This window comes from Gymnogyps californianus, chromosome 1 (assembly GCF_018139145.2).
Source record: "Gymnogyps californianus isolate 813 chromosome 1, ASM1813914v2, whole genome shotgun sequence".
NCBI classification, from domain to species: Eukaryota; Metazoa; Chordata; class Aves; order Accipitriformes; family Cathartidae; genus Gymnogyps; species Gymnogyps californianus.
Genome location: NC_059471.1, coordinates 110,551,923 through 110,579,278, shown reverse-complemented (window position 1 = coordinate 110,579,278; position 27,356 = coordinate 110,551,923). Strand labels below are relative to the sequence as shown.

Sequence of the window (27,356 nt, the reverse complement as noted above, 5' to 3'; positions counted from 1 at the left end):
ATACTCTAGGGTATGTGTAAACAGTGTGTCATGGTTTAACCCCAGCTGGCAACTAAGCACCACACAGCCGTTTGCTCACTCCGGACACCCAGTGGGATGGCGGAGAGAATCGGAAAAAAAAACCTTCGTGGGCTGAGATAAAGACAGTTTAATAGGACAGAAAGGAAGGAAAATAATGATAATGATCATAATAATAATTTTTAAATGACAATAATAATACTAAAAGAATTAGAATATACAAAACAAGTGATGCACAATGGAATTGCTCACCACTCGCCAACCGATGCCCAGTCAGTTCCTGAGCAGCGATCCGCCCCTCCCGGCCAACTCCCCCAGTTTATATACTGGGCATGACATCATATGGTATGGAACATCCCTTTGGCCAGTGTGGGTCAGCTGTCCTGGCTGTGTCCCCTCCCAACTTCTTGTGCCCCTCCAGCCTTCTTGCTGGCTGGATATGAGAAGCTGAAAAATCCTTGACCTAGTATAAACACTACTTAGCAACAACTAAAAACATCAGTGTGTTATCAACATTATTTTCCTACTGAATCCAAAACACAGCACTATACCAGCTACTAGGAAGAAAATTAACTCTATCCCAGCCAAAACCAGGACACAGTGTAAAATCAAGCTAAGGTGGTGGTTAATATCCTCTTACAGCAAGTTAACTTGTTCTAGCAAGTCACAAGACTGTAGATCTCTCTCATTCTTCATAACTTGTGTTAGAGTGTATTGGTGGGAGAAGGTAACAGACAAAGAAGTGCAAGTATAGACCTTATTATAGTTCAGAATTAAATAGCTCCTAAAACCTACATATTTAGTAAAAGAAAATAAAACCAACTTTTTCTTCAGTCTTTCAAGTAACATTGATACTTTTTCCTTTTTCTTTTTTAAACAGAAACGCAGCCCTGAAGAGAATGTTTTTTTCTTCAGTAAATTAACATATTCCTGGTTTAGCAGGTGAGAATTTAATAAACTGCTTGTTGATGTTCATTGATGCTCACAGAATTATAGAGCATGCACTTACATTCCGCACCATCATTCTGGCTTGAGCCAGAGCTTGAGCTGTGATTGCTGTTAGCTTTTTGTACAAAAATCAAAGTTTACAACTTTTAGAGGTCATATTCAAGTATTTTGTGGAGTATTGTTTATACATAGTAACAGTCATTTTATATGTTATCTAATGGCATTATTTAAAACATTAATATTTTGATAACTAAGCACAATATTCTTGTCACAATAGACAATATTTTTAGACAATGGGATATCAAAGGCCAAATTAGGCTATCCTTTTTTATTTGTTATCTGTCTGTGTAAAGTTTGGCAATAGACAAAAATTAAAATAAGGTTTCCTTTGTACTCCATGTAGTGATATTACAATTTGCTAGATCTCCAGGAACAAATATTCTGTAGTACATTTAAGGTATTTTCCAAGTAGCCAATTTCATGCTTGTTTTCCTCCCTCTTTTATGGCAGGCTGCACATTATTACTGTAGATCACCTGCTTATAAACACCAATAAAGTCCCTCCGCTTCTTCAGAAATTTTCCACTCAAAAATAGGAACTGAAAGCTCAACTATATCAAGTCATGCAGCTTCCCGTCACTTAATATTTTGGATGTTACTTCAAACAATTTCACGTGTTATGTCTTGTGACCATTAGTCATTTTTAACAGTTTTCTTTTTTCTTCTTTAAAAATCATGTGAATCAGACTTATACACTTCAAAAATCTAAAAGTAAGAAAAAACATTTAAAGAGTATTATAACTGGTTCTTGCTTTATTCAATATTATTAATTTTAAGGAAAAACTGAAAATGGTATTTGCTATTAATAAGCTGAGACAAAACAATCAGATTGTTTCAAGGATTCAGAGTATTCGGTTAAACTCTGGCCCTGTTGAAGTTAGGAGTTCACCATCAGTTTCAGAGTAGCTTTGGTTTTTACCAATCCTTACATTCTACACGATAAATAGAAATTTTAATTTTTTCTAGAAAGTTATGCAGTGTACTGAGTGCAGCACTTCTATATGACATTTATGTGTTCATTATGTCAGAGTGTTCACCCAAATGTTCAAGCTAGGCTATCCTTTGTATTTTTTAACCAATTCCACAATGTTTAACAAAAGAAGGGAGGGGAAAAAAGGAAAAAAAAAAGGATTTCAGTTCTGCTCAGTGAGAGCTTATTTAGCTATGAAATAACTGGATGCAATTAAACTAATGTTGTGAACATTAGATATGTTCCCTCTTTCCAATCACAAGCAAACACAATAAATTATGGCTAATATATTGTCATGATTTAACCCCAGTCAGCAGCCAAGCACCACGCAGCCGCTCCCTCACTCCCCGGCCCCGCTCCCAGTGGGATGGGGAGGAGAACCGGGAAAGAAGGTAAAACTCGTGGGTTGAGATAAGAGTGGTTTAATAACTAAAGTAAAATATAATACTAGCAATAATAATAATGAAATATAATAATAATAATAGTAGTAATGAAAAGGAATATAACAAAAAAAAGAAGAGAGGAAAAAAAGAAAAAAAAAAAGAAAAACCCCAGTGATGCACAATGCAATTGCTCACTGCCCACTGACTGCTGCCCAGTCAGTCCCCGAGCAGCAATCCACCCCTCCTGGCCAGCTCCCCCCGGTTTATATACTGAGCGTGACGTTCTATGGTATAGAATATCCCTTTGACTAGTTCGGGTCAACTCCCCTGGCTACGCTTCCTCCCAGCTTCTTGTACACCTGCTTGCTGGCAGAGCATGGGAAGCTGAAAAGTCCTTGGCTTAGGATAAGCGCTACTTAGCAACAACTAAAACATCAGCGTGTTATCAACATTATTCTCACACTAAACCCAAAACACAGCACTCTACCAGCTACTACGAAGAAAATTAACTCTATCCCAGCCAAAACCAGGACATATATACTCGCCTTAAGTGCTTGCAATCTAAATGAGGAAGACTGGCATTAATTGTTACACAGTAAAGCCATAATGCTATATTATGTTTCTTTAGAATTCAGGCAATCTGGAGATTATGGTGTGGAGGGCATTTGGTAGATCTATTTATCCTCTGGCAGCCGTGAGTTTTAACATTGAGATGAGTTATGCTGAACTCTTAAACAACAGTTCCCACTCAAGTACCAATTGGTCTGCTTTCCTCATCTGTCTCAAAAGCTGGCGCTCTTAGTGAGAAGCTGTGTTATTTTTGCCTTAATTTATCAAGTGTAAGGCAAATTAACTTTTTATTAATGTTACAGCTTCAGTAGATGTTTGGGTGGCCCTTGGAGATAGTGAGGTCCATCCCCAACAGAATTTTACAAGCTCCAGAGAAGTGTTTCTGAGTCTTATTTTCTGTCCTGTGATAAGCACAATGGCCCACACGTTAGCCCCGAGCCCAGCACTGGCACTGACTGGCACAGGAATGATACACTGGAAGTGCACGCTGAAGAAAATAGAGACTGCGCTTGCGTTGCAGCCCTCAGGAAGGGAAATCCCCACCAGCTTGGAAGCATTAGAGCTGCCACTGACAGGACACACACTCCAGTGGCTATGCACATGTCTCTCGTTGATTCCTAGATCTTTGGGACTTCCTTTAAGTTAGAGAACATTGTCAACATTAATCCTTTTGCATTTTCCCCACGTCAGAAATGGTATGGCACAGTTTGCTTTGAGTTGTCATAAATCTGACATGCTCGTCAAAAATTCCGAATCATCTGTTTTTCTTTCAGAGTTCCTTTAGGTTCAGTGTATTCATCAGCTCTATTTTGCCATTTTTAAGACCAGTTTTAGGTTTTGTTGACACTTAAGTGAGTAAAAGCACTTTGTTAAAATTTTAACAGCTGAAGATCTGCTGTAAGGAAACTTCCATTGTACTTGTGCTGAAACCCAGTAGTTTAGTGTTGTTACCTTGGTTAAAATGAGTCCCAACATGAGTCACCATCCCTGGAGGTGGTGACTCATTATGGAGGTATATAAAAGACGTGTAGACATGGCACTTAGGGACATCGTTTAGTGGTAGACTTAGTAGTGTTAGGTTAACAGTTGGACTCGATGATCTTAAGGGTCTTTTCCAACCTAAATGATTCTATGATTCTATGATAATGCAGTCCTGTGATAGAAAAGGTATTTCATTCCAGATCACAATAGTAAGTGGGTAGTGATGCTACACATGTTTGTTTATGAAATAGTATATTTTCCTATAAAAAAAAATGGGATCAGAAATGTAGACGGATTCTGAGGTACAAAGGTTCCTCAGAATTTGCTGTTCAGATGTGACAATCTGCTTGGGCTCTTCTTACTTGAGGTGAATTTCAGTGTATTTAAGGTGACTGTAAGTATGTTCCACTATTTACTCTGTAGCCTTTATAGGATTACATATATTATTTTGATTATAGAGTTTATTTATATACACTAAATTATATCATTAGCTTTTTGAGTTAGTAGTTCTGCTTGTTTTGTCTGCTGTATTTCATGCTGTTCATGAATTCAGAATTCATTGCTTTCTTTCAGACTAATATCTATAGGCTATAAGAAGCCATTGGAAAGGGATGACCTGTTTGAACTGAATGAAAGTGATTCACCATACAGTGTGTGTCCTAACTTTGAAAAGCAATGGAGAAAAGAAACCCAGAAGTCTACCACAGGATTAATGGTAGCTATAATTCTGACAATAGGCAATATCCTTTTCTAAATTAAAGGAGTCTGGAAGCTGGAGAAGATTTCTAAAATCTTGTTCTTTATTGAACAGCCTACATTTTGTAGATCACAAAGGCCACTCAGTGTTGTGATCAGTGATCTCTAGTGTGGCTATAGGATTTTTCTAAATTGTTTAAGTTCAAACTTACCTCTTAGAAAGATATCTAGTTACATTTTAACACTTCAAGTGATACGGAATCTACCATGACTGATATGGAATCTACCGCGACTTTTACTTTGGTAATTAATTACCATCTTTGTCAAAACTGTCCAACTAATTTCTCTCTGAACTTCTCTGTTTCCCCATGTCTTATCTTTGCATCTGTATTTCAGGTAGGTAGAGAAGTCTATTATCAGCTTGCTTACCTTAGCCAGTAGACACTCTGGCTTACAGAACACACAGAACAGGCTTCAGTTTTCTTTAATTTTAACAATATTGAGTTTTACAGATATTTTGGGTTTTTTGCTTGAGTTATCCTGTGTGATTTTCATGTAAATCCTTGACATTTTCAGTCACAGTTATTATTTTGTTGTAGTTAAAGTGCACTAGGAGCTCTGTCGTGTTAGGAAGTTCACAGGAGAGAAGACCTAACCTGTAAGTCCAGTAGGAGTGTAGCTTTTGGTTTTTAATGACTTACTGAGAAGAGGGCTCCTGCAGAGTCTGACCTTACTGCATCTCTTCAGTATTTTTCTTATCTATTTGTAGATTTGCCCTTTCTTCCACTGATGGTGGAAGAAAACCACCAAAACCCTACATACCAAAACCCTTTCTACCAAAGCATTCAAAAGTATTTTTCAATAAGGATAATTTTTAATTCAGATACTGTTTTTATTATTCAAGTAATCTGTAAAAAATATCCTGTCCTTCATCACTGTGATAGTTAAGAAAGGCTAACTCTTTTTTTTGAGCCCTTATAAGAATATTTGCAATTGTTTGAGCTAAATTCAAACTGAAAAAAGTAGTTTCTTTACAACTGAAAATATTCTGAAACAATAGAAGGGTTATTCAACCTTAAATATGAAGTTGCTGTAAGCCTGCTATAAATGATAATACCTTTATGTTGAAGCTTACCTCTGTTTTTCTGATACAGTTTTTTTGACCTGTGATAATAATTTGAGGATTAAATTATTTTCTAATTATATTCGCGGATGATTGGGGCAACCCTAGAAATTATATTTATCCTTTCCTGAAAGACTACTAGCCAGGCTAAATAAAACCAGACTTCTTTTCTTACCCCAAAGCTTTTCTTCTAACTGTAGGAAATGTGCTTTTTCAGATCATAAGTACAGTGATGGCTTTAGATGGACACTCTAATATTACGTATTTTATATTTGTAAATGTGGGTGAAGTTCAAAAATAATTTTTTCTCTTAATTCTGTACATATTTTTGTAATCTTGCAGGCTTCTTACATCAGAAGAGTGCTGTTTAAGAAAACAAGTTTCCATAAACCATCTTTGATTTTGCCATTATGGCAAACATTTAAATTTTTATTGATTAAAGTTGCATTTCTGAAAGTTATAACTGACATTCTGGCTTTCATGAGTCCACAAATAATGAAGTAAGTTTTTAATGTGTTTCACTTTATGTTCAGAGAGTAACAGTAATAATAAGGCTAAAGAGTTAGCAATATCAAAACCAAACTAAGCAACAGCTTAGACGTGTAAAGATTTTATTCGCGCCCCCCACCCCAGTGATTATCTGAAAATGATCTAATGAGGGAAAGCTCAAAGAGATCAGGAATTTCTTAGCCAAAGGACTGAGTCAAAACCAGTAGAAGTTCAATTCCACAATATTGTTTTTAAGTATTTAATATATTTAAATATAAAATCAAATGTTAAGAAAAATGGATTACTAAGATATTTAACTTCCCTGCTTTTTTGTCAATATTTTTCCATCTCTATTTTTAAAAAACCCACTTAAGTATATAATAGTATCTGCAGCTTCAGCATTTAATGGAAAACTGCAATGACTCTATTGTTATCATGTTGTTGGTACCATGAGGTTGATGAAAGTGGTTTTTAGAAATTGTGCTTACCACAGAGGTGTTAAGAATTTATCAAATACCTGTGTGTTTATGAAGAAAAGAGTTAATGAACAGAATTATTGCTAGGCTCCAAACGATACCCTGAATCAGTGTAATCCTGAACAAAATTGTTAACCATAAAATCTGAAGACATCACAGTTGCTGGTTATTTAAGATAACCTTTTACTAACACAAAAATAAGAATTTTCCTCTAGATTTTTTTTCTCTCTCACTTTCATGGTAGGTAGTTGCAACCTTTCTAAGTACAAATATCTAATTAATTTTTTTCTTTTTTTCTTTTATGCCATTTTCTTTATTTGTACTCCATTGTCAGTGAAGTCAGCAATAGCACATTCATATCTAGAATAGTATTTGAGAATTGTTTGTAAGCTAACAAATTGGAAAACACGGATAAGACCTGCCTTTTTTTAACATTGTATTTCTTTGTGACATTCCACCATATCTGGATCCAAAATGGACTTAATTAAACAAGTTGCCAGTATGTCAGTTTATTGAACTTTTTATTGTTGGTTGTTGACTTAATGCACAGAATTTAAAATTTATTTTCCTTCATTTTCAGAGCAATGATAATGGTCAGTGAAAATCATCCTAGTTCATATGGGACTGGATATGGCTATGCTATTGCCCTCTTTTTTGTAGTTCTCTCACAAACTCTTCTCCATCAGTTATACCAGCGTAACAACATGCTTACTGCAGTCAAAATCAAGACTGCAGTTGTTGGCCTGATATACAAAAAGGTAATCATGTATTCTTCTAACTTTCTTTCAAAAGAAAACCTAAAATAAACACACAGTGTTAAAAAGACAGTAGGCTTACCAGCATGATCAAAACCCAGGATGTTATACATTGGTGACAGGCTAACAGATTGACTTATAAAGTTAATTTTGATGATTATTTATTTATAACAATTTGGAATTTCAGCAGCATTTCTATTATAAGACTAATCCTGAAATAACATACTTTTGTCAGCCACCTATACAGACATAATATTGGAGATATATGTAGAAACTGAACTCTTCCTATTTTGATTATGGGTTAATTTCCGAAATTTACTGAATGAACTGGGAAAACTTTTTAGGTTGGATGTCCAGGAAAAAGTAAGGGTATACATGATAACTGTTTTTACTATATAGTAGTAGTGAATATGAGAAGCTTAAGTTTGCCTCATTGTCTCCTTTGGAGGTTGAAATTTCCCCCCTGATTTTAATGAAATTGATTCTCTGATGAGTTGAATACCCAGTAGGTTTGTTATTTTTCAGATGTTTAAAAGATGGCTAACTGCTGTGGAAATCTATCTATAACTTACCCCACCTTTAATAAGACATGCTGAGGTGGCAGCATTATTAGCTACAAGAAACGCAGGTGCTAATAATGTAGAAATAACAGTAGCTGTCTGACCTGCAAAACATAAAAATGTTTACTATACTGTTAATATGTAGCATATGAGATGAAGCTGGTTTCTCAGTGCTGCACCTCTAGTTTACTTTGTTATGAACATGACACATTGGTATTTTTACTGCAATATTTAACTACTAAACACACGTTAAGGAAGCCAAAAAATAATCCAAATCTGAAATAAATTACCGTCTTTGGTAATTTAAAATACAGTCTCTTTTCTCAAGAGAGTCAAACTGATCTTTTGCCATAGACTTCTTGGGTATTTTCTGAACCAGTACACAAAATTTTACTTTTAAGTTGCAAATCGGTCAGATAAAGGAATTCATTCTCTCAAGTCACATATCAAGGTGTGTCAGTACAGCAGAGCATGAACAGGGAAATAGAGGCTCCTTTGGGGTGGGCATGTCTTCTGGCAAGTTTTCACAGCTACAGGGTAGAGATACAGCTTCTTCCTCTCTCTGAGTAGAGTTGATTAGTGAATGCCGGGTCAGGTTGTGCTTTGCATGTGGGATGGACGGTGGAGTGAGTTGCTGCAGCACCGTCTTGTTACATGCAGGAGTTACAGGTGACACAGTGGAAAAATGTGAGGCACTAACACAGAGAGAGCGAGCGAGTGTGTGTGTGTATGTGTTTGTCTGGGTGTCAGTCCCGAGACACCTGGGACTTTTGGTATCTGCCAGCCACACGGAGATTATACATGTGCTTGCTGTGAAGCCTGTTGTTGCTGGTTCCTTCCCTAGGAGGTTCTAAGCTAGGCCAAAGCTGAGGCTTTCTGAGCCCTCTTTGAGCCATGTTGTCCTGTTTATTTACTATAAAGAGTTGCAAGTCTGTTTAACTGAGTTCAGCTTTGCTCTAATTATTGTCCTTTTAGCTTCTCCTGGGCAGCTAAACCCATCAAAATTGTTGATTTTTGTGACCTCTGTATTTTCTGGTTGCAGGCCTTAACTTTAGCAAATTCCTCACGACGAAATTATACAACTGGGGAAATTGTTAACCTGATGTCAGCAGATGCTCAGCAACTCATGGAGCTAACTGTAAACATCAACCTGTTGTGGTCAGCACCTTTTCAGATCATCATGGCTGTTGTCTTTCTCTGGAAAGAACTTGGCCCCTCAGTCCTAGCAGGTGTTGCACTGCTTCTTTTGGTTATACCTATAAATGCGCTCATTGCAGCCAAAGTAAAAAGACTGAAGGTGAGATATTTAAATAAGCATAGTAAGGAGAGGTTAAGTTGTCATAACACAGGAATGAAGGGGGCAGTAAATTATGCATGTATAAGAATACTATTGGTACATCTAAATTAAACCCAAAACAAATAAACAACGCCAAGTCACAGCTGTTTTTCATTGAGGGGGGAAGCATAACTGCAGTAAGAAAGCCGTATGTTTGATAGCTGAACTAGTATTTAGGTTGGATACCTAAATTTTCATTACACTGAAACAATACTTTTGTATTAGTAAAAATTACTGTATGACTCAATTTAGGAAACAGCTAAGTTTTTGCATATTACATGAGTTAATTCCATTAAATAAGGGATTTTGTAGGATTATGGCCCTCTTCCACTTTTATTATTCAGGCTAAGCTGCTCACTCAAATTTAGCACATTCTCCTGAGATTATGGGAATTCCCATAAAGGTACTGCATGTGTTCTGATTTCTTTTCTGCTTCTCTGATGCTACAGTTCTCTTGGCACTGTATTGCCTGTTACTATGACAATTTCTGTGAGCTCCACTGAAAAAAAAATACTACAACCCTAAGTTTTGCATTGCTATCAAGGCAATTATTTGTCTCTGTCTTATTCTGCCTTTGTTGGTGCAACGTGCAGTGAGGACTCTGAGTCTCCATTAATTCTTTTGTAAGGCTGTGACAGTTTAGAGACATTGAAAAAAAACCAAAAAACCCTCTCACCTCTTTTGCAGGTGAGATGCAGCAGCTACATATGCACTTAGATCCCTACTGTGATATGAGAGATAGAGAAGAAACACAAAGGACAATAAAATAATTCTGTCGAAAAGTTTGCAACTTGTTGTATATGAATAAGACTCAAAACATTAAAGAGGCTGTTAATTATTTTAGAAATGTGAGATGCATAAGAGCCTGAGAATAGCATAGGAGTGAGAAGAATTTGTGTGTTTCTTTGATTGGATCTTTCAATAACAATGTATTAATCAGTAACAGAGGAAACTTTCTTCCTAACTCCTGTATATATGTGTATACAGTGTTTTATATTCATATAATGTTACGCATATATACATGTATGTGTGTATATAGTGTTATACTATATTGTTATTGAGTCTGTATTTACCTGCTTAGTGACTTTGAAGATTAAAATCATATTGTCATTCCTGAACACCCTGGGAACTGGAAGCCTGTTAAGATTTTAATTCAACGTAAAGAAAAATAAAAAGGACAAAAATTGAAATGCACTCTTTAAGATATTTTAGGGGAAAAATGTTATTTTAATGTATTTAATCCTTTATCCTATCTAATGATTTTTTTACTACATATATATCTGAAAATGTTATAACTGCAGTGCTAGTGTGTTTTTCAGTGAGGTAAAAATAGCATAAAAGGTATTTATTGCCTACAGTACACTGCGTATTTTACTTTCCAAATTTTTTTGCTCATTCAAAAATGAAAACATTGCTGTCTTTTAATCAGAAAAGCCAAATGAGGTATTCGGATCAGCGAATCAAGCTACTAAGTGAAATGTTACATGGAATAAAGGTAATGCCACAACTAATAAAGGGTTTGGGTTTTTTGTTAGGTTGTAAAGATAGAAAGTAAGTTATTTAAAAAACTAAGGGTTTATGATTAATATTTCAGCTGATAATGATAAAAGTTTAAAGAGAAAACATTTTAACATAATGTGCTTAAAGTTTTTTTGGAAAATATTTACTGGTTTAATTTGATTTGAAAAACTTACTATCCATGATGCATTAATTTTACTACCACATTTTTAATAAGAATGTAAAATATGTTAATAGATGTCTGAAAACCTTTAGCAGAGTGAAATTTTAGCACAGAAGAAAAGCACTTTTAAAAGTTGTCTCATTTTTGTTATTTATCCTGTTTTGAAATAAACGAGCTCATAATTTATGGTACATAAGGGACAAGTTGAAATCTGAAGAATTAAGAGTGACTAGAGTATATCTTCCATAAGAACAACCTAATTTAGAGTTATCTCAGGTCTTGCTTTCATTTGTCAAACATTCAAATTTTTGTAGTTTGGCATTGCTGAATATTTGAAAATGACATTTGAAGCTTAAACTTATTTTCTGAAGCCTGGTCACTGCTTTTTTGTTTTATTAAAATATGTTTGTTTGATTGTCTAGATCCTCAAACTTTATGCATGGGAACCTGCATATCAAAGGAAGGTCATGAGCATTAGAGAACGTGAAGTGGATGTTTTGAAGTCATCTGGGTATCTGACGACTTACTCCATGCTAACATTGACGTGTATTCCTTTTATGGTTTGTTTTATAAAAATATTAATTCATGCAGGACTGTTTCTCATGTTCCCTATTGCTTTAGTAGCTGAATGGCTCACAAATGTTGCCTCACAGTATCTCAAAACATTAAATTTAATCAACACAATATATTTGAATTCTCAGGTTCTAACAGTATGTATATGACTGGAGAAGAATGAGAGAGATTATAAATTGACCAAGCTTTTAAAGACCTCTGTTAGAAAGTCAGAAACCAAATCCAAAGCTCCTGAATCTCATTCCACTGTTTTAATCATACAGTTTCTATTGAATAGAAATCAACTACCTTCTTTATACTCCTCCCTTTTTAAGTTTTAAGGGAATGCATTTTCAATCTGTAATTTGCAGCTATCCCTTCTCAAATACTAAACCTCTAAATACATGAAAAAGAAAAAAACAAAAAGTATGAACCAAATTCATCCTAGCCTTGTTTCAGTGGAATTCTATCAGGAATGCATTCAGATCTTTGGATCTTTAAATCCCTCTGTTAAACTCCATTGGAAAGTAAACGGAGACTTCAGGGCCTTGGAACAACTGGTTAAGGGATCAGGAGCACAAGTAGTGTTCTCCTCCGTCCTTCCAGTTGCAGGGAATGATGGGGGAAGAAATAGGAACAGCCAGCAGATCGATACCTGGCTCCAAGCCTGGTGTCACTGGCAGAATTTTGGGTTTTTTGATCATGGGTCGGTCTACGTGACACCAGGCCTGCTGGCAACAGATGGGGTACACCTGTCTCAAAGGGGGAAAAGGATCTTTGCGCAGGAGTTAGCAGGGCTCATTGAAAGAGCTTTAAACTAGATTTGAAGGGGGGAAGGGATAAAACCAGGCTCACTAGAGATAAGCCTGGGGGTGGCACGCCAGTGTTTGAGGGACAATGTGCTAGTGAGGTCCTTCGGTCTGCCATCTCAGTGGAGGTAGGGGATGGAAATCCATGTGGCAGCAAAGACGCAAGGGTTACTGATGTGTTAGAAACCACAGAAGTGCCTGAGAATGGTCAGATAGGAATTAGGGCTTCTCCCCCAAAAAAGGTGGCCCAGCTGAAGTGCATCTACAACAACGCATGCAGCTTGGGCAACAAACAGGAGGAGCTGGAAGCCATTGTGCAGCTGGAAAACTATGATATAGTTGCAATCACGGAAACATGATGGGATGACTCACGCAACTGGAGTGCTGCAATGGATGGCTATAAACTCTTCAGAAGGGATAGGCAAGGAAGGAGAGGCAGTGGGATAGCCTTGTATGTTAGGGAGTGTTTTGACTGTCTAGAGCTTGATGATGGTGATGAAAGGGTCGAGTGTTTATGGGTAAGAATCAGGGGAAAGGCCAACAAGGCAGATATCATGGTGGGAGTCTGTTATAGACCACCCAACCAGGATGAAGAGAGAGATGAAATATCCCATAAGCAGCTGGGAGAAGTCTCACAATCGCTAGCCCTTGTTCTCGTGGGGGACTTCAACTTACCAGATGTCTGCTGGAAATACAATACAGCGGAAACAGTCTAGGAGGTTCCTGGACTATGTGGAAGATAACTTCCTGACACAGCTGTTGAGTAAGCCAACTAGGGAAGGCACCCCGCTGGATCTGTTGTTTGAGAACAGAGAAGGACTTGTGGGTGATGTGATGGTTGGAGGCCATCTTGGGCATAGCGATCATGAAATGATAGAGTTTTCGATTCTTGGAGAAGTAAGGAGGGGGGTTAGCAGAACTGCTACCTTGGACTTCTGGAGGGCAGACTTTGGCCTGTTTAGGAGACTGGTTGACAGAGTCCCTTGGTAGGCAGGCCTGATAGGCAAAGGAGTCCAGGAAGGCTGGACAGTCTTCAAGAAGGAAGTCTTAAAGGCGCAGGGGCAGGCTGTCCATACGTGCTGAAAGATGAGCTGTTGGGGAAGAAGACCGGCCTGGCTGAACAGAGAGCTTTGGCTGGTACTCAGGAAAAAAAAGAGAGTTTATAGCCTTTGGAAGAAGGGGTAGGCAACTCAGGAGGACCACAAGGATGTTGTGAGGTTATGCAGGGAGAAAATTAGAAGAGCCAAAGCCCAACTAGAACTTAACCTGGCTACTGTCATAAAAGACAATTAAAAATGATTCTATAAATACATTAGCAACAAAAGGAGGGCTAAGGAGAATCTCCATCCTTTATTGGGTGCAAGGGAAAACATAGTGACAAAGGCTGAGGAAAAGGCTGAGGTACTTAATGCCTTCTTTGTCTCAGTCTTTAATAGTAAGACCAGTTGTTCTCAGGGTACCCAGCCCCCTGAGCTGGAAGACAAGGATAGGGAGCAGAATGAAGTCCCCATAATCCAAGGGGAAATGGTTAGCGACCTGCTACACCACTTAGACACAAGTCTATGGGCTGGATGGGATCCACCCAAGGGTACAGAGTGAGCTGGCAGAGGTGCTCCCCAAGCCACTTTCACTCATTTATCAGCAGTCCTGGCTAACTGGGGAGGTCCCAGTTGACTGGAAGTTAGCAAATGTTACGCCCATCTACAAGAACAGCCGGAAGGAGGGTCTGGGGAACTACAGGCCTGTCGATCTGACCTCAGTGCTGGGGAAAGTTATGGAGTAGATCATCTTGAGTGCCATCACGTGGCACGTACAGGACAACCAGGTGATCAGGCCCAGTCAGCACGGGTTTATGAAAGGCAGGACCTGCTTGGCTAACCTGGTCTCCTTCTATGACAAGGTAACCCACTTAGTGGATGAGGGAAAGGCTGTGAATGTTGTTTACCTGGACTTTAGTAAAGCCTTTGACACCATTTCCCACAGCATTCTCCTGGAGAAACTGTCTGCTCGTGGGTTGGATGGATGTACTCTTCGATGGGTGAAAAACTTGGCTGGATGGCCAGACCCAAAGAGTGGTGGTGAATGGAGTTAAATCCAGTTGGCAGCCGGTCACAAGTGGTGTTCCCCAGGGCTCAGTATTGGGGCCAGTTCTGTTTAATACCTTTATCAATGATCTGGATGAGGGGATCGAGTGCACCCTCAGTAAGTTTGCAGACGACACCAAGTTGGGCGGGAGTGTTGATCTGCTTGAGGGTAGGAAGGCTCTACAGAGGGATCCAGACAGGCTGAATTGATGGGCCAAGGCCGATTGTAGGAGGTTCAACAATGCCAAGTGCCGGGTCCTGCACTTGGGTCACCACAACCCCATGCAATGCTACAGGCTTGGGGAAGAGTGGCTGGAAAGCTGCCTGGCAGAAAAGGACCTGGGGGTGGTGGTTGACAGCCAGCTGAAGATGAGCCAGCAGTGTGCCCAGGTGACCAAGAAGGCCAACAGCATCCTCGCTTGTATCAGAAATAGTGTGGCCAGCAGGACTAGGGAAGCGATCGTCCCCCTGTACTCGGCACTGGTGAGGCCGCACCTTGAAGACTGTGTTCAGTTTTGGGCCCCTCACTACAGAAAGACATTGAGGTGCTGGAGCGTGTCCAAAGAAGAGCAAGGAAGCCAATGAAGGGTCTAGAGAACAAGTCTTATGAGGAGCAGCTGAGGGAACTGGGGTTGTTTAGCCTGGAGAAAAGGAGGCTGAGGGGAGACCTTATCGCTCTCTACAACTACCTGGAAGGAGGTTGTAGTGAGGTGGGTGTTGGTCTCTTCTCTCAAGTAACAAGTGATAGGACAAGAGGAAATGGTCTCAAGTTGTGCCAGGGGAGGTTTAGACTGGATATTAGGAAATATTTCTTCAACGAAAGAGTTATCAAGCATTCGAACAGGCTGCCCAGGGAAATGGTTGATTCACCATCCCTGGAGGTATTTAAAAGAGGTGTAGATGTGGTGCTTAGGGACATGGTTTAGTGGTGGACTTGGCAGTGTTAGGTTAAGGGTTGGACTCGATGATCTTAAAGGTCTTTTCCAACCTAAATGATTCTGTGGATCACACTGGAACCTTCGTCAGGGATAAATGACCACCATTAACTTCAGTTACACAGACTGACATCTTCTAGTGCTTAACTGACAATATGTAAGAGGTGAAGAGCAATATTCCTTAGGAATAGTGAAAGGGAGTATTAAGGCCATCCTTCAGTCTGTAACCTTGATAATAACTGAAATATTTGAAGCAGTGAGCGAGAAAAATTCAAAGTTTTGAATTAAATGCAGTGAAATAATCAACTTATTATTTAGGACTTTCTTAGGAGTCCTTCTACTTTACAACTAGTTTAGTTTAGGACTCCTAGTTTAGTTGAGGACTCCTAAACTCAACAAAAGGCAGAAGAGACCCCATAGGACTGGTTGTTAAATTTAGACTTTTCTAGGTAGTTCTGAAGGCTTGTGTATCTGTTGTGTAAGAGCCCAGCTTATTCTCTGATGACTACTCACTAGATTTTTGAAAAACATTCCAAGTGGTCAAAATAAAAATACCTGCAGTAAGTAATTCTGGTTTATGTCCAATCTCATAGCAATAGCAAGAAGAAAGAAAAAAAAAGTTAATTTCCTGAAACATCATGTTTGAGTGTTTTCAAAATGAAGAAATCAGTTCCTGAGATGGGAAAGTTGTTTCATATAGTTTCATGTGTATCTGGTTGGGTCAAACACAGTAGCCATGTTTTTTCCTCACTAAAATTATAGTATTCCTGCACTCAGTATTGCAGCTATGCAATAATTTCCATGTGCAGCAGTTACAGAGTCCCTGTTGATACATAAGCAGAAATGGGATCCTACACGTTTCAAATGCAAACAAAAATAGTATCTGTGTATATATTTTAGTAGTAATGTGATTTTGCTTCTGGGTATATCTTTTTCATTTTTTTATTTAAAAGGTCTCATTGGCTACATTTGGAGTCTTCTTTCATCTGGACAAAGAGAATGTTTTAACAGCAACTAAAGTTTTTACATCTATTTCTTTATTTAACATTTTGCGACTGCCTTTGTTTGATTTACCATCCGTGATATCTGCTGTAGCCCAGGTAAACATGTTATGAACAAGTGCTACGAAGGGCTGATGTTTGTACTCTGTCATGTTTCATCTATTTCTAGGAGTGATTAATTCATTTAATTATTTTAAGTTACATTTTATTGAGATGAAACTGCACAGTATTTTTATGGAATGAGAAGCATGAAGGCTGTTTAAAGGATGTTTCTCAGTCTTTCAAGTAGAATGAAAATTGGGTAGCACACCCAGTTGTGACTGAGCTTTCTGTTTCTCACTTTTCTTCCTTCAGTGGACTAGACTCAACTTCTGCTCCTACTCTCTCAACTTCTCTTCTTAGTCCACCAAAGCTTAAAAATTAGCACAGGCGTAAGTTCATCTCACTTCGTCACAGCACAGTGATGAACATCTCATGATGCACTCACAGTAAAATGTTGTCTTTCGTCATTATATGAAGAGAGAGTTACTGTGTACTATTTCTTAAAAAAAAAAAAAAAAAGCTAAAGTGTTTTCACCACAGGTTTATGAAAACAAACTAATTGAGTCAGAGGAACCAGACATTCAAGGATTAACTATATCTTCTAACATTGGATATGTCAAGCATGCTCTGTTACTTTATAACTACCAAGCAGTAGATCCTCAGGAAAAAAATACACTTATTTATGACTCTAGATTGTTTACTACTTTAAGGAAAATAATTTTTAAATACCTAAACACCTTTTTTGTCTATCTTCAAATAAGACAAGGAATATGTTTTTCCGTATTATCTAGAACTTTTTAAATATTATTTAAAAATTTAGGGAGCACAGGCATGTTATAAATATTAGATATATATACATTTATCTTGCAGACTAAAGTTTCTCTGAGCCGTTTAGAGGATTTTCTGTGTGCTGAGGATCTTAACCTTGAGGATGTCAATACAAACTACAGTGGAAGTAAGCAGTAGTTATTAATTTTTAGTTGGTCATGAGTTTATATGGATGATCATTAAGAAACTCAACTGAGGGGATGGATTAGCAACTCTTTGCTCTTTTTTCTTTACTGCAACAGATCATGCTGTTGGGTTTATTGGTGCTTCTTTCCGCTGGGAAAAAAATGGCCTGCCAGTCTTAAAAAAGTAAGATATGTCTTACTTATTTTTATGAGCTCCTTTGGCAGAATGTGATGTCTATAGAGATTTTGTTCAGGTTTAATGTATTCTGATTCAGACTAGCTCATGATGTTACATGCCAAAAAGAACATAAATTATTGTTTCCAGAGTATCCCATGTGATGGGAAGTCAAATCTGACCTGGTCTCCCTGATGCTCCAAGAGGAACCACATAAAAGTGCATGTTCCCCAACACAGCACTGTGTAAGCGTGATGGGAAGCCAGTGCTCTTCTTCCTTCTTCATTCCTTCCTTCTTCATTCCTTCTTTCCTACCACCTCTCCCCTCAGTTTGCACAAGGGAGATTTAATTGCAGTATCAATTTTTCCTGAATTGCATTTTGGGGAGCATTAACTGGCAAGATGCCCTTTTGTCGATGTAGCATTTTATATTGCTTACAGGTAAGCTAAAGTAGTTTATGCAGCCTTGCATTGAATACTGATCTTAAAATTGGGCTGTGGCTTCCTTTGGAAAGAACAAACAAACAAAAAGTTTGCTTTTCTCACAGTGGTCTCTCTTGCCTGAAAACACCCCTCTTTTTGTTTGTCATTTCTTAACAAGGTATTTCTTAGGTGTAAATTCAGCTATGCTTAAACTGCTACGCAGTGAACACATTGGAGGGTTAGTAAGAAAGTGGAGTAACTGAGCTCTGGAGTGGAATGAAGAGCCTATTTGATAAGCGCTATACTGCTGTTAACTTTTACTAAGGCAGCTGAAGAGGTTACAACCCACCCAGCCTAACCCTCTCACCACACTGTCTACTCTATTCCTCTCAGGGCTGGGGGGATCACTTCCCATAACATGGTATTGAGCGTCCACATCTCAGCCACCATAGCCTGCAATATAGTATCCAGGTATGAGTGGCCTTCAGTTTCATATACAGACTTCATTAAAGTCTGGTATAGTCTCTGGGTACAGTCTTTCTCTACCTGATTTGTGCTTGAAGCTCCAGTCTGAAGGGACTATGCTTATCTTAGAATAGGGCCTTCAAATCAGAACACACTTAGATCCAGATAGCATAGAATACAGATACAGCAAGTGGCTCTCCTTGTACGCTAAAGTTTATGAGTACATATTGTACTTATTTTGACAGCAAAATATGCAGATTATGAAGGGCAGCTTTTATTTACCCAAACAGCTACTTTTTTTCTTAAGAGGGATCACACATTGGCTACAGTAGATGCTACATGAGAAGTCTAGCAGTTAATTGTCAGAGTAAGGCAGAAAGTGAACCACAGGCCTAAGAAGAATACGATAAAATCACTTATTGGTTAGACTGTCTCCCATTTGATTTTATTGTATTGAAAGCACAACCTCTTAACTTGCAGACAAATAAAGTTATACTTAAAGTCATTACTGCAAGTTTCTGAACAGTACATAGTCAAAAGATGTGCAAACTGAAGTACTAGTTTCTCATCATTCTGAGGGTAAAATAGAGTATTTTTCTTACAGTGACCACAACACATACATGATGGAGTATTTACAAAGAGGATAACTAATTTGTCTTCCTCAATATTTCCAGCTTGAGTGTCAGCATTCCTGAAGGCTCCTTAGTTGCTGTTGTGGGACAGGTTGGATCTGGAAAGTCATCTTTTCTTTCTGCTGTTCTTGGAGAAATGGAGAAACTTGAAGGAACAGTTCAGAGAAGAGTAAGATTGTCTGTCCGTGTCCCCCTGCCCTGCCCACTCCTCAATACCTAAATTAAGCAGAACTGCTTTTGAAACTGCAGTTTTTCCTCCTCAACTATTTATGGTTGTAGAAATACTGGCAAGGGTAGCTCCAGCTTCTTAAATCTTCAAAGAAAAGTAACACAGTGACACTTTGTTAACAGTGTAACAGTTTCTCTTTGTTTTCAACCTAAGTGATTGCAAAGCTATTTTCATTCATTTTCTTATAAGCTATATAATTCAGTGCAAAAATCATGAGTGTTTAAGTCATATATTGAGCCTAAACATCTAATGGTTGCTGGTTTTGAACAGCTGTACAAACATGACCCACTTGGAGCAGTCATAAACTGTTGTAGAAGATGATCAACTTCCTTGCAACAGCTTATGTGTAGAGAAGATACAGGATATGGAAACAGAGGGAAAAGTTGAACTTTAGGCACAGATGGAATTAAGGTGCTGGCTCTCCTAGTGATAGGAAACCCTGTAGCTTAACTTCTCTTGTAGTTACATAGAGCAATGAAAGTCTCCATCACAGAATAGAGTTTAGGGAAGTTTTTTATAGGTTATAGATATGGAGGAAGTTAACTTCTGATGACAGACTACAGTGCTTGAGCCAATAAATATCAATGGATAAACACGATACTGGTTAATCTGGTTACAAGTGGATATGGCAATGTTAAAAAAGTGTCTCGGCCTTGAAAATAAGTGTTGAACAAGAATCCACTCCTTTGGAAATCTAGTACAGTATCCTGGCACTGTTGGGGGACGGGGGAAGAATATGAAGTTGAGGTGTTCCAAATCTGAGAGTAGTAATTAATGGGAAAGAGATCAGCTGTGTAGAATCTAATAAGGAAGGCATATACTCAACAAGTGTATCTATACTATCAATTTGTTGTAAAATTAATAGATTTTCACTGGGCATGTAGCTTAATGTAAGAAAAGATCTAGGAGCATTTCCAGTTATCATTCCTATCTGGTAACCTTGATTTCTAATGGCTGACACACTCCACAGCATGTTATGTAAAAATACAAACAATCAAACTGTATTTTGATATATACCTAATACAGACCCATTTTGCTGCATATAAAGCTTATACGGATGCCTGTTTGTCACTGAGATCTTTCCCTGAAAGACTTTGCTCAATATGTGTCCCAACTCTGACAGTTTTATTTAAAGTATGTGCTCTTATAACAATTATAGGCAAGCTGTTATACAGGCATATTCAACAGATTGTTTTTATTACCTGACTTAGTCAAAATTTTAACAGTTTAATAATGCTCAAGTTTTGGAAGTAATTACTGGTTACTTTGAGGTAAAGCTGGAATTTCAAATGTATTTTTAAATGCTATTTTTTGTGTTCAGAAAGCCCAAGTAAAAAAATTGTTTTCAATTCTTTTTAGGGTTCAGTGGCATATGTTTCTCAGCAGGCTTGGATTCAAAATGACAGTTTACAGGAAAATATTCTCTTTGGTGCAAATCTAAATAGGCCATACTATGAACTTGTTTTAGAGTCTTGTGCTTTACTGCCAGATTTGGAACAGTTACCGAATGGAGACCAAACAGAGATTGGAGAAAGGGTGAGAATTTGACATGTCAGAAATGATGCAATAAATTAACTTATGGCTTTTATGTTTTTATATATTATCTATTTGATAATTTACACTGATGACTAATCAGTGCTTAGCCAAGTACATCTAGCCCATCTCCTTACTTAGCTTACTTTGAACTTAACTTCTGTTCCAGCTCTGAACTCTTATTAATTTTTAAAATGGCTCTTTTCTATACAGAAGTTTGAGTCAGCCCTGTCCTGTTCTCCAGGGGTTTCCTCTACACTGTAAAAATGCCTGTATGACTGTAAATAAAAGTTATTTTTTAATTTTCCAAAGTACCTTGCATTTGCCCATTTTGGAGTGGGATTTTAATCAACAGAGCCCAAACTTTGCTCTAATTACTTGAAAATCCGAATGTTACCTTTCTATTTTCATATCTAGTATAAAATTTACTTTGATTACCTGAAAAAAATAATTACAAGACTGAGTGTGATACACTGGTCTTCTTTAGTATTTCATATTTAAATGTGGATTATTTTGGCTTTCTTTTCTTAGGGTGTCAATATAAGTGGAGGGCAGAAGCAGAGAGTGAGTCTCGCTAGGGCTGTGTACAGCAATGCTGACTTGTATCTTCTGGATGACCCCCTGTCTGCTGTAGATGTGCATGTTGGGAAACATCTTTTTGAGAAGCTAATTGGCCCTTCAGGTCTCCTAAAAAGCAAGGTAAAGTAGGGTGGCTTCCTTTCAATTTGGGGATGAACTGCTTTGTACAATACAACAGACACAGTAAAAGTCCCAGTCATTCTGCAAAAGCTCATCTCTTACCTAGTGTGTTGATGAAAATTATTCTGAATAAAGAGGCTAAATAAAAAGCACAGCTGATTGTGCCAATTTGAAGCCTTTTGGGTAGACATAGCACAGACTGAAAAAAAGATTGAGAGCTGGCCTGACCTGGGAGTCTGAAAGATTCATATAATATTTGCTCATTTCTTCTTTACTGGCAGTTTTTGAGGAGTGCTGTGATCTGCATATAGGAGGCAGGGTGGAGCCCTTTGTGGTCACTCTTGATGCCTCACTGCAGTGAATATGTTATAGCCAGTATAGGTTATAGAAAGAAAGGCTTCATGTTGAACAAAGAAATTCCTAGGGGAAAGTGGAATTGGAAAGAATAGATTCTCCCATTTAAAAACTGTTTATGTGGGAAGGTAAGATAGCTTGTAAAAAATCTCTCCTCAGTGTTATGAATTAGTACAGATTATTCCCACTGGCTGATGCCTGCAAAACACATGTATTACTATGAAATACTTACTATTATGAATACGTTACTTACTATAAGGTAAATGTCTTTCACTTTCCCCCTCTCCCTTCTCCCTTTTCTTAATTTACCTGCTCCATGGGTTATAAGTATCTGGCAGAATCAAGAACTCTAGTAATGGTAGACTTGTAAGCAGATTTTAATATTGAGACTATTAAACTACACGTAGTATATTAAAAGCTGTAGTATCTACCGCTTCTCTTTACAACCTAATCTAAACCATTCCTGAACAGAAGATACACATTAAGAAACAGGTAAGTACAAGTAATAGCAAGTAGCTATAAGCATAAAGTTTGACATTATAATCAGCAATTAAAAGAGTAATGTAGTAAAGTAGGCGATAAATAACAATAATAATAATAAGGTAGACAAGTAAATGAGCAAAATCCCAGAAAAATTCCATTATGCAATTCCAGCTATCATAATATAATGCCTACTTTTAATATACGCTTTGTATTTATATGGTAAAATGGAAAACATTGTGTTTCAGACTCGTATATTGGTGACCCATAACCTAACGCTCCTGCCTCACACTGATCTTATAATAGTAATGGAAGAGGGCAGAATAAGTCAAATGGGGACCTACCAAGAACTCATTTCAAAGAGGGCTAATTTTGCTGAGCTTATTCAAGTCTTCAGTGCAGAGCATACAAGTGAAGAGACAACCCCAATGGAAGGTGAGAAAATTTGTATACTGTGTTTGCTTGGTATTTTTTCTTTTCATTCAAGCTTCTCAAAATATTCCTCCTCCCCTTCCTGGAAATGAATAGAATAATTGCTGGAAAATGTAGAGCATTCCTGTCTATGTTGTGGTATAGAATTATAGGTTATAAACTGAAAAAAATTCAGGCTTTAATGTCTTGAGATCAAATGGTTTAGTCTTTCAACTAATGAATGTATGATAAAGCCACCTTATGCCGCTGTTTTCTACTTCTACATACTGTATTAATTACCTGGTAAAGTTACCTGATTCTGCTAAAGATTTATCACCCAATAAATAACTTATGGACATTTCAAATTAATCTTGCAGTGTCAACTATTATGTCCTGTTTTATATTGGATGCTTCCCATTTCCATCACCTTAGACTGCTGTAATCATGGAGCACAGCAGAAGGAGTAGGAGAATATGGTCCATTTGTAGGAGAAAAAAATAAATGAAACTTTTAGTACTCTTATGAAATACATCCAGCCAACAAGTAGACAGCATAAACAAACAAATACTGCGTCGTACCTAAAAAAGCATACTTACAAATCATTCACATGGATTGGGACTCAACTTACTTCTTGTCCTGGTTTCGGCTGGGACAGAGTTAACTCTCTTCTTAGTAGCTGGTACAGTGCTGTGTTTTGGGTTTAGTGTGAGAATAATGTTGATAACACTCTGATGTTTTAGTTGTTGCTAAGTAGCGCTTATCTTAAGCCAAGGACTTTTCAGTTTCCCGTGCTCTGCCAGCAAGCAGGTGTGCAAGAAGCTGGGAGGGAGCATAGCCGGGGCAGCTGACCTGAACTAGCCAAAGGGATATTCCATACCATGGAACGTCACGCCCAGTATATAAACGGGGGGGGTTGGCTGGGAGGGGTGGATTGCTGCTTGGGCATCAGTCAGCGGGTGGTGAGCAATTGCATTGTGCATCACTTGTCTTTTCTTGGGTTTTATTTCTCTCTTTTTTTGGTTATATTCCTTTTCATTACAATTATTATATTATTATTATTATTACTAGTTAGTAGTGTATTTTATTTTACTTTAGTTATTAAACTGTTCTTATCTCAACCCATGAGTTTTACTTTTTTTTTTTTTTCCTCCTCCCCACTCCACTGGGAGGGGGGAGGGGGAAGCAGCTGCATGTTGCTTAGTTGCTGGCTGGGGTTAAACCACGACACTTCTGTATCTGAGTTCTTCAATGTGTGCTTTTTATAGAGCTGTGGGAAAGAAATAGCTACATTCACAATGCAGTCTGTTTGACCTGTTTTCATCATGTACTTCAGGAGGAGATTAATTGTGGTTATTTAATATTGAGAGAAGTAATCTCTCAACATGACAGAGAAGAGTCCTGTAACAGATAAGTGACTGCAGATGTTTATAATGCTGGTTTCCAGTTAGCTTAGCAACTCTAAATTGAGCCTGTAGTAAGTACAATGCAGAGTCTGGTGGGCTTATTAATTCAGGCCCTATACTGGAGCCAGCACTCTCAAATATTTGCTGGGGTTTGACAGGAAGGAGTGGAAAGACAGGACAGCAAATTTGCAAAGGGCAGCAGTGGGCAGTCTTGAGTTAGCTGTGTTGGGATGAAAGTGTGAGGTAGCTGTGTAAGGAAACATGTATTATTCATGAAGAATAATAAAGAGAGGGAAAGGCAACCAAAGTAATGAGAAGAAACAGCATGCAATGTGTTGTGATATACAAAATTATGCAGCAGAGGTACATTCAGCAGGATGGATAGATGTAGAAAACATATCTTGGTCTTAACAGGTCTGTTGACAAAAATAACATAAAATATGAAAAAGAAGAAAAAAATCCATTCCTGGAAGAAAAAAGTGTTGACTCCTTTCATTAGCACACAAAGAACCAGCAAGCTCAATTTTCCAGCCATGATGCAAGAATACTTCGAGATAAACACTAGTGTTAATATTTGCAGGGATAGTGATACTTTCACTAAGCAAGAATGGAATTTCAAAGAGACTCTAGGCTCATGGGGGAGATTTACCTGCTGTCACAGTTCTAGCATTTGGTCATAAATGTGTCTGTCTTGTGTAGCAGCTGTCCCAAGACTAGGTCAACTTAAGGAGTCCATAAAGTATCCCCATTCATCATTTTGTCCCCAGTTTTTATTTCTAGCTTCTTGTACTGTACCTGTCTACTCATGGTATAGTACTGAAAAGATTTTTCTATTTTTTTCCATTATAGTGAGTTCTTCAAAAGAAGAGGGCCAACTGGGCAGGAATCTGCAACAAAGAGAACTGCTGAAACATAAAGAGTAAGTATTAAAAAAAAAAAAAATTAGCCATTGCTTAATTGATGCAATGCTAGAACAACTCTAAGTGCTGAAGGCTGTGCCACTGTGCTTCACTGTGTAAACATGGGTTAAGCCTGAATGCCCATTAGCAGTTGGCTGGAGAGTGTGTATCTGGAGCTCATCTTCTGGTTTCACTTTATACAAAAGAAATCCAGTTAATGTGCTGCATGAGTTCAAGAGGTCCAGTTCATGGGCTACTTCACTGTGTGAGCCAAAGTACATTAAGCAGGAATGAAGGGGACTTTCAGAAGACCAACTGATGTGGATGCACCCACAATTCTGTGGCAGCAATTTGACTTCTTGGTGTATTAACAAGTTGTTTATGCTCTTTGTTTTTCCCCTGTAACATTGATTTGTCTTTTTCCACCTTTAAGAAAACTTCTGGGCTTTCAAATAGTTGAATGACCTCCTAGATCAATTTGTAAAGCACTGTAGTGGTATATTTGCAGTGCTAGAAGATAGTGCAAAGATGAAGTAGAAAAGACTCTGAACTAGCAAGTTCAGACAATGCAGGACACTTAAGCTTAACCACCCTGGTCTAGAAGTAGTAGAATTGGATGTGTCAAATAGTAAGCCCTAATCCTGAACCCAGACAAGGGCTGAGACCCAAGCTGCACCACACTTATATGCCTCAGAAAAGGGTGGTCTTACATCTCTAGCTGGCGCCTATGCAGGGCAAGCTCAGTTTTATCTACATGTAATTATACAAGATATGAAAAGGCCATACCTAGTGTTGTCTTCTGACCATAATGTTATTCTAACAACAAAAATAGAACAGCTGAGGACAGTTCATGTCTCCATAGGAAAAATTTACAAGATTTTACAGTATCCATTTTTGCTTAGGAATAAATGGGTATATTCTTTGTATGATGATTCACAAGAAGATTTGAAAGTGTTTCTTGTTTGCAGTTCTTCCTTTGATCAATGGAAAATACTCACTAACAATAAAGAAAATGTTGCCACTGGTGGCGTAAGTATCACTAATAGAAAAGGCTTTGACATTTGTTTTTATAAAAATGTATTTTTTTGCTGTTGCAGTTTTCTGTTTCTTGTTAAGGTTGCCTGACAGCTCATTATTGAATTAAAAATAAGTCTTACAGGTTTTTACCAAATTTTAAGTATGTAGTCTGAGATTTTCTATTTTGATGATCTGCTACTGGCTGTATTTCATATTACATCTAGGTCCAGTCTGGTTTGCATATTTCAGAAAGAAGAAGATTAAAAAAGCTTTTACCTCTGTTAGAAAAACACTGTCTGTCTAACCTTTAGGAAGTTTAAATACCTGTGTGCTGGAGCAGAGACTAGAAATTTTGCATGGTAATACTGCTGCAGTATTGTTTTATGTTAGAAGCACACTTTCTGCAGTCTCCATTAAAAAAGATCTGCCAGTTGCTACGGAGAGAGAAAAGAACAAGTGAAACAGAGTGTGGAGAAGGTCAAAACTTCCTGGGAAGCTATAGTTTAATTAAAATAAGAACTGTTCTTATCCCCCCCCCAAAAAAAAAGAAAAAAAAAAAAGAACTCAAGGTAAAAAAAAAACAGTGATGCACAATGCAATTGCTCACCACCCGCTGATTGATGCCCAAGCAGTGATCTGGCCCTCCCAGCCAACTCCCCCCAGTTGATATACTGAGCATGACGTTCTATGGAATATGAACGGGTATGGAATATCCCTTTGGCTAGTTCGGGTCAGCTCTCCTGGCCATGCTCCCTCCCAGCTTCTTGCACACCTGCTTGCTGGCAGAGCATGGGAAACTGAAAAATCCTTAACTTAGGATAAGCGCTACTTAGCAACAACTAAAACATCAGCATGTTATCAACATTATTCTCACACTAAACCCAAAACACAGCACTGTACCAGCTACTACGAAGAAAATTATCCCAGCCAAAACCAGGACGGGGGGGTGGGGGGGGAAGAAGGTATGAGTTTCTAGCAAGATGGTAGAAATAGGCCCTTGAAAAAAATGAGTTTGCAGAAGAGACCAAAGATTTTGTGCCAACGAGAGCTCATTTCACTCCAGACCCTGTAATGAAATCCAAGAATCTGTCATGAGTCTGCTCCTACCAGTTCTACTTTTGAAGTGGACTAGCTAAGTTGGGCCCCATTAGTCCTCATCTACACCAAGGATGAGAACTCTCTCCTGCTGACACTAATTTCCTTGGCTCCAGTAGC

General features: G+C 38.0%; 1 protein-coding gene across 1 annotated transcript in view; it reads left to right on the top strand.

Moving 5' to 3' along the window:
- Nucleotides 1-27,356, top strand: part of LOC127024749 (multidrug resistance-associated protein 1-like) — a 40,914-nt gene that overhangs the window by 1,246 nt on the left and 12,312 nt on the right. The window contains exons 2-16 of the mRNA XM_050909409.1: nucleotides 4,517-4,644; nucleotides 6,091-6,248; nucleotides 7,294-7,471; nucleotides 9,071-9,325; nucleotides 10,794-10,859; nucleotides 11,468-11,605; nucleotides 16,379-16,525; nucleotides 17,339-17,421; nucleotides 17,534-17,605; nucleotides 19,159-19,285; nucleotides 20,705-20,881; nucleotides 21,410-21,577; nucleotides 22,660-22,846; nucleotides 25,075-25,144; nucleotides 26,093-26,153. Coding sequence (XP_050765366.1) covers nucleotides 4,517-4,644; nucleotides 6,091-6,248; nucleotides 7,294-7,471; nucleotides 9,071-9,325; nucleotides 10,794-10,859; nucleotides 11,468-11,605; nucleotides 16,379-16,525; nucleotides 17,339-17,421; nucleotides 17,534-17,605; nucleotides 19,159-19,285; nucleotides 20,705-20,881; nucleotides 21,410-21,577; nucleotides 22,660-22,846; nucleotides 25,075-25,144; nucleotides 26,093-26,153 — 2,015 coding nt within the window. The remainder of the gene's footprint in view (nucleotides 1-4,516; nucleotides 4,645-6,090; nucleotides 6,249-7,293; nucleotides 7,472-9,070; nucleotides 9,326-10,793; nucleotides 10,860-11,467; nucleotides 11,606-16,378; nucleotides 16,526-17,338; nucleotides 17,422-17,533; nucleotides 17,606-19,158; nucleotides 19,286-20,704; nucleotides 20,882-21,409; nucleotides 21,578-22,659; nucleotides 22,847-25,074; nucleotides 25,145-26,092; nucleotides 26,154-27,356) is intronic.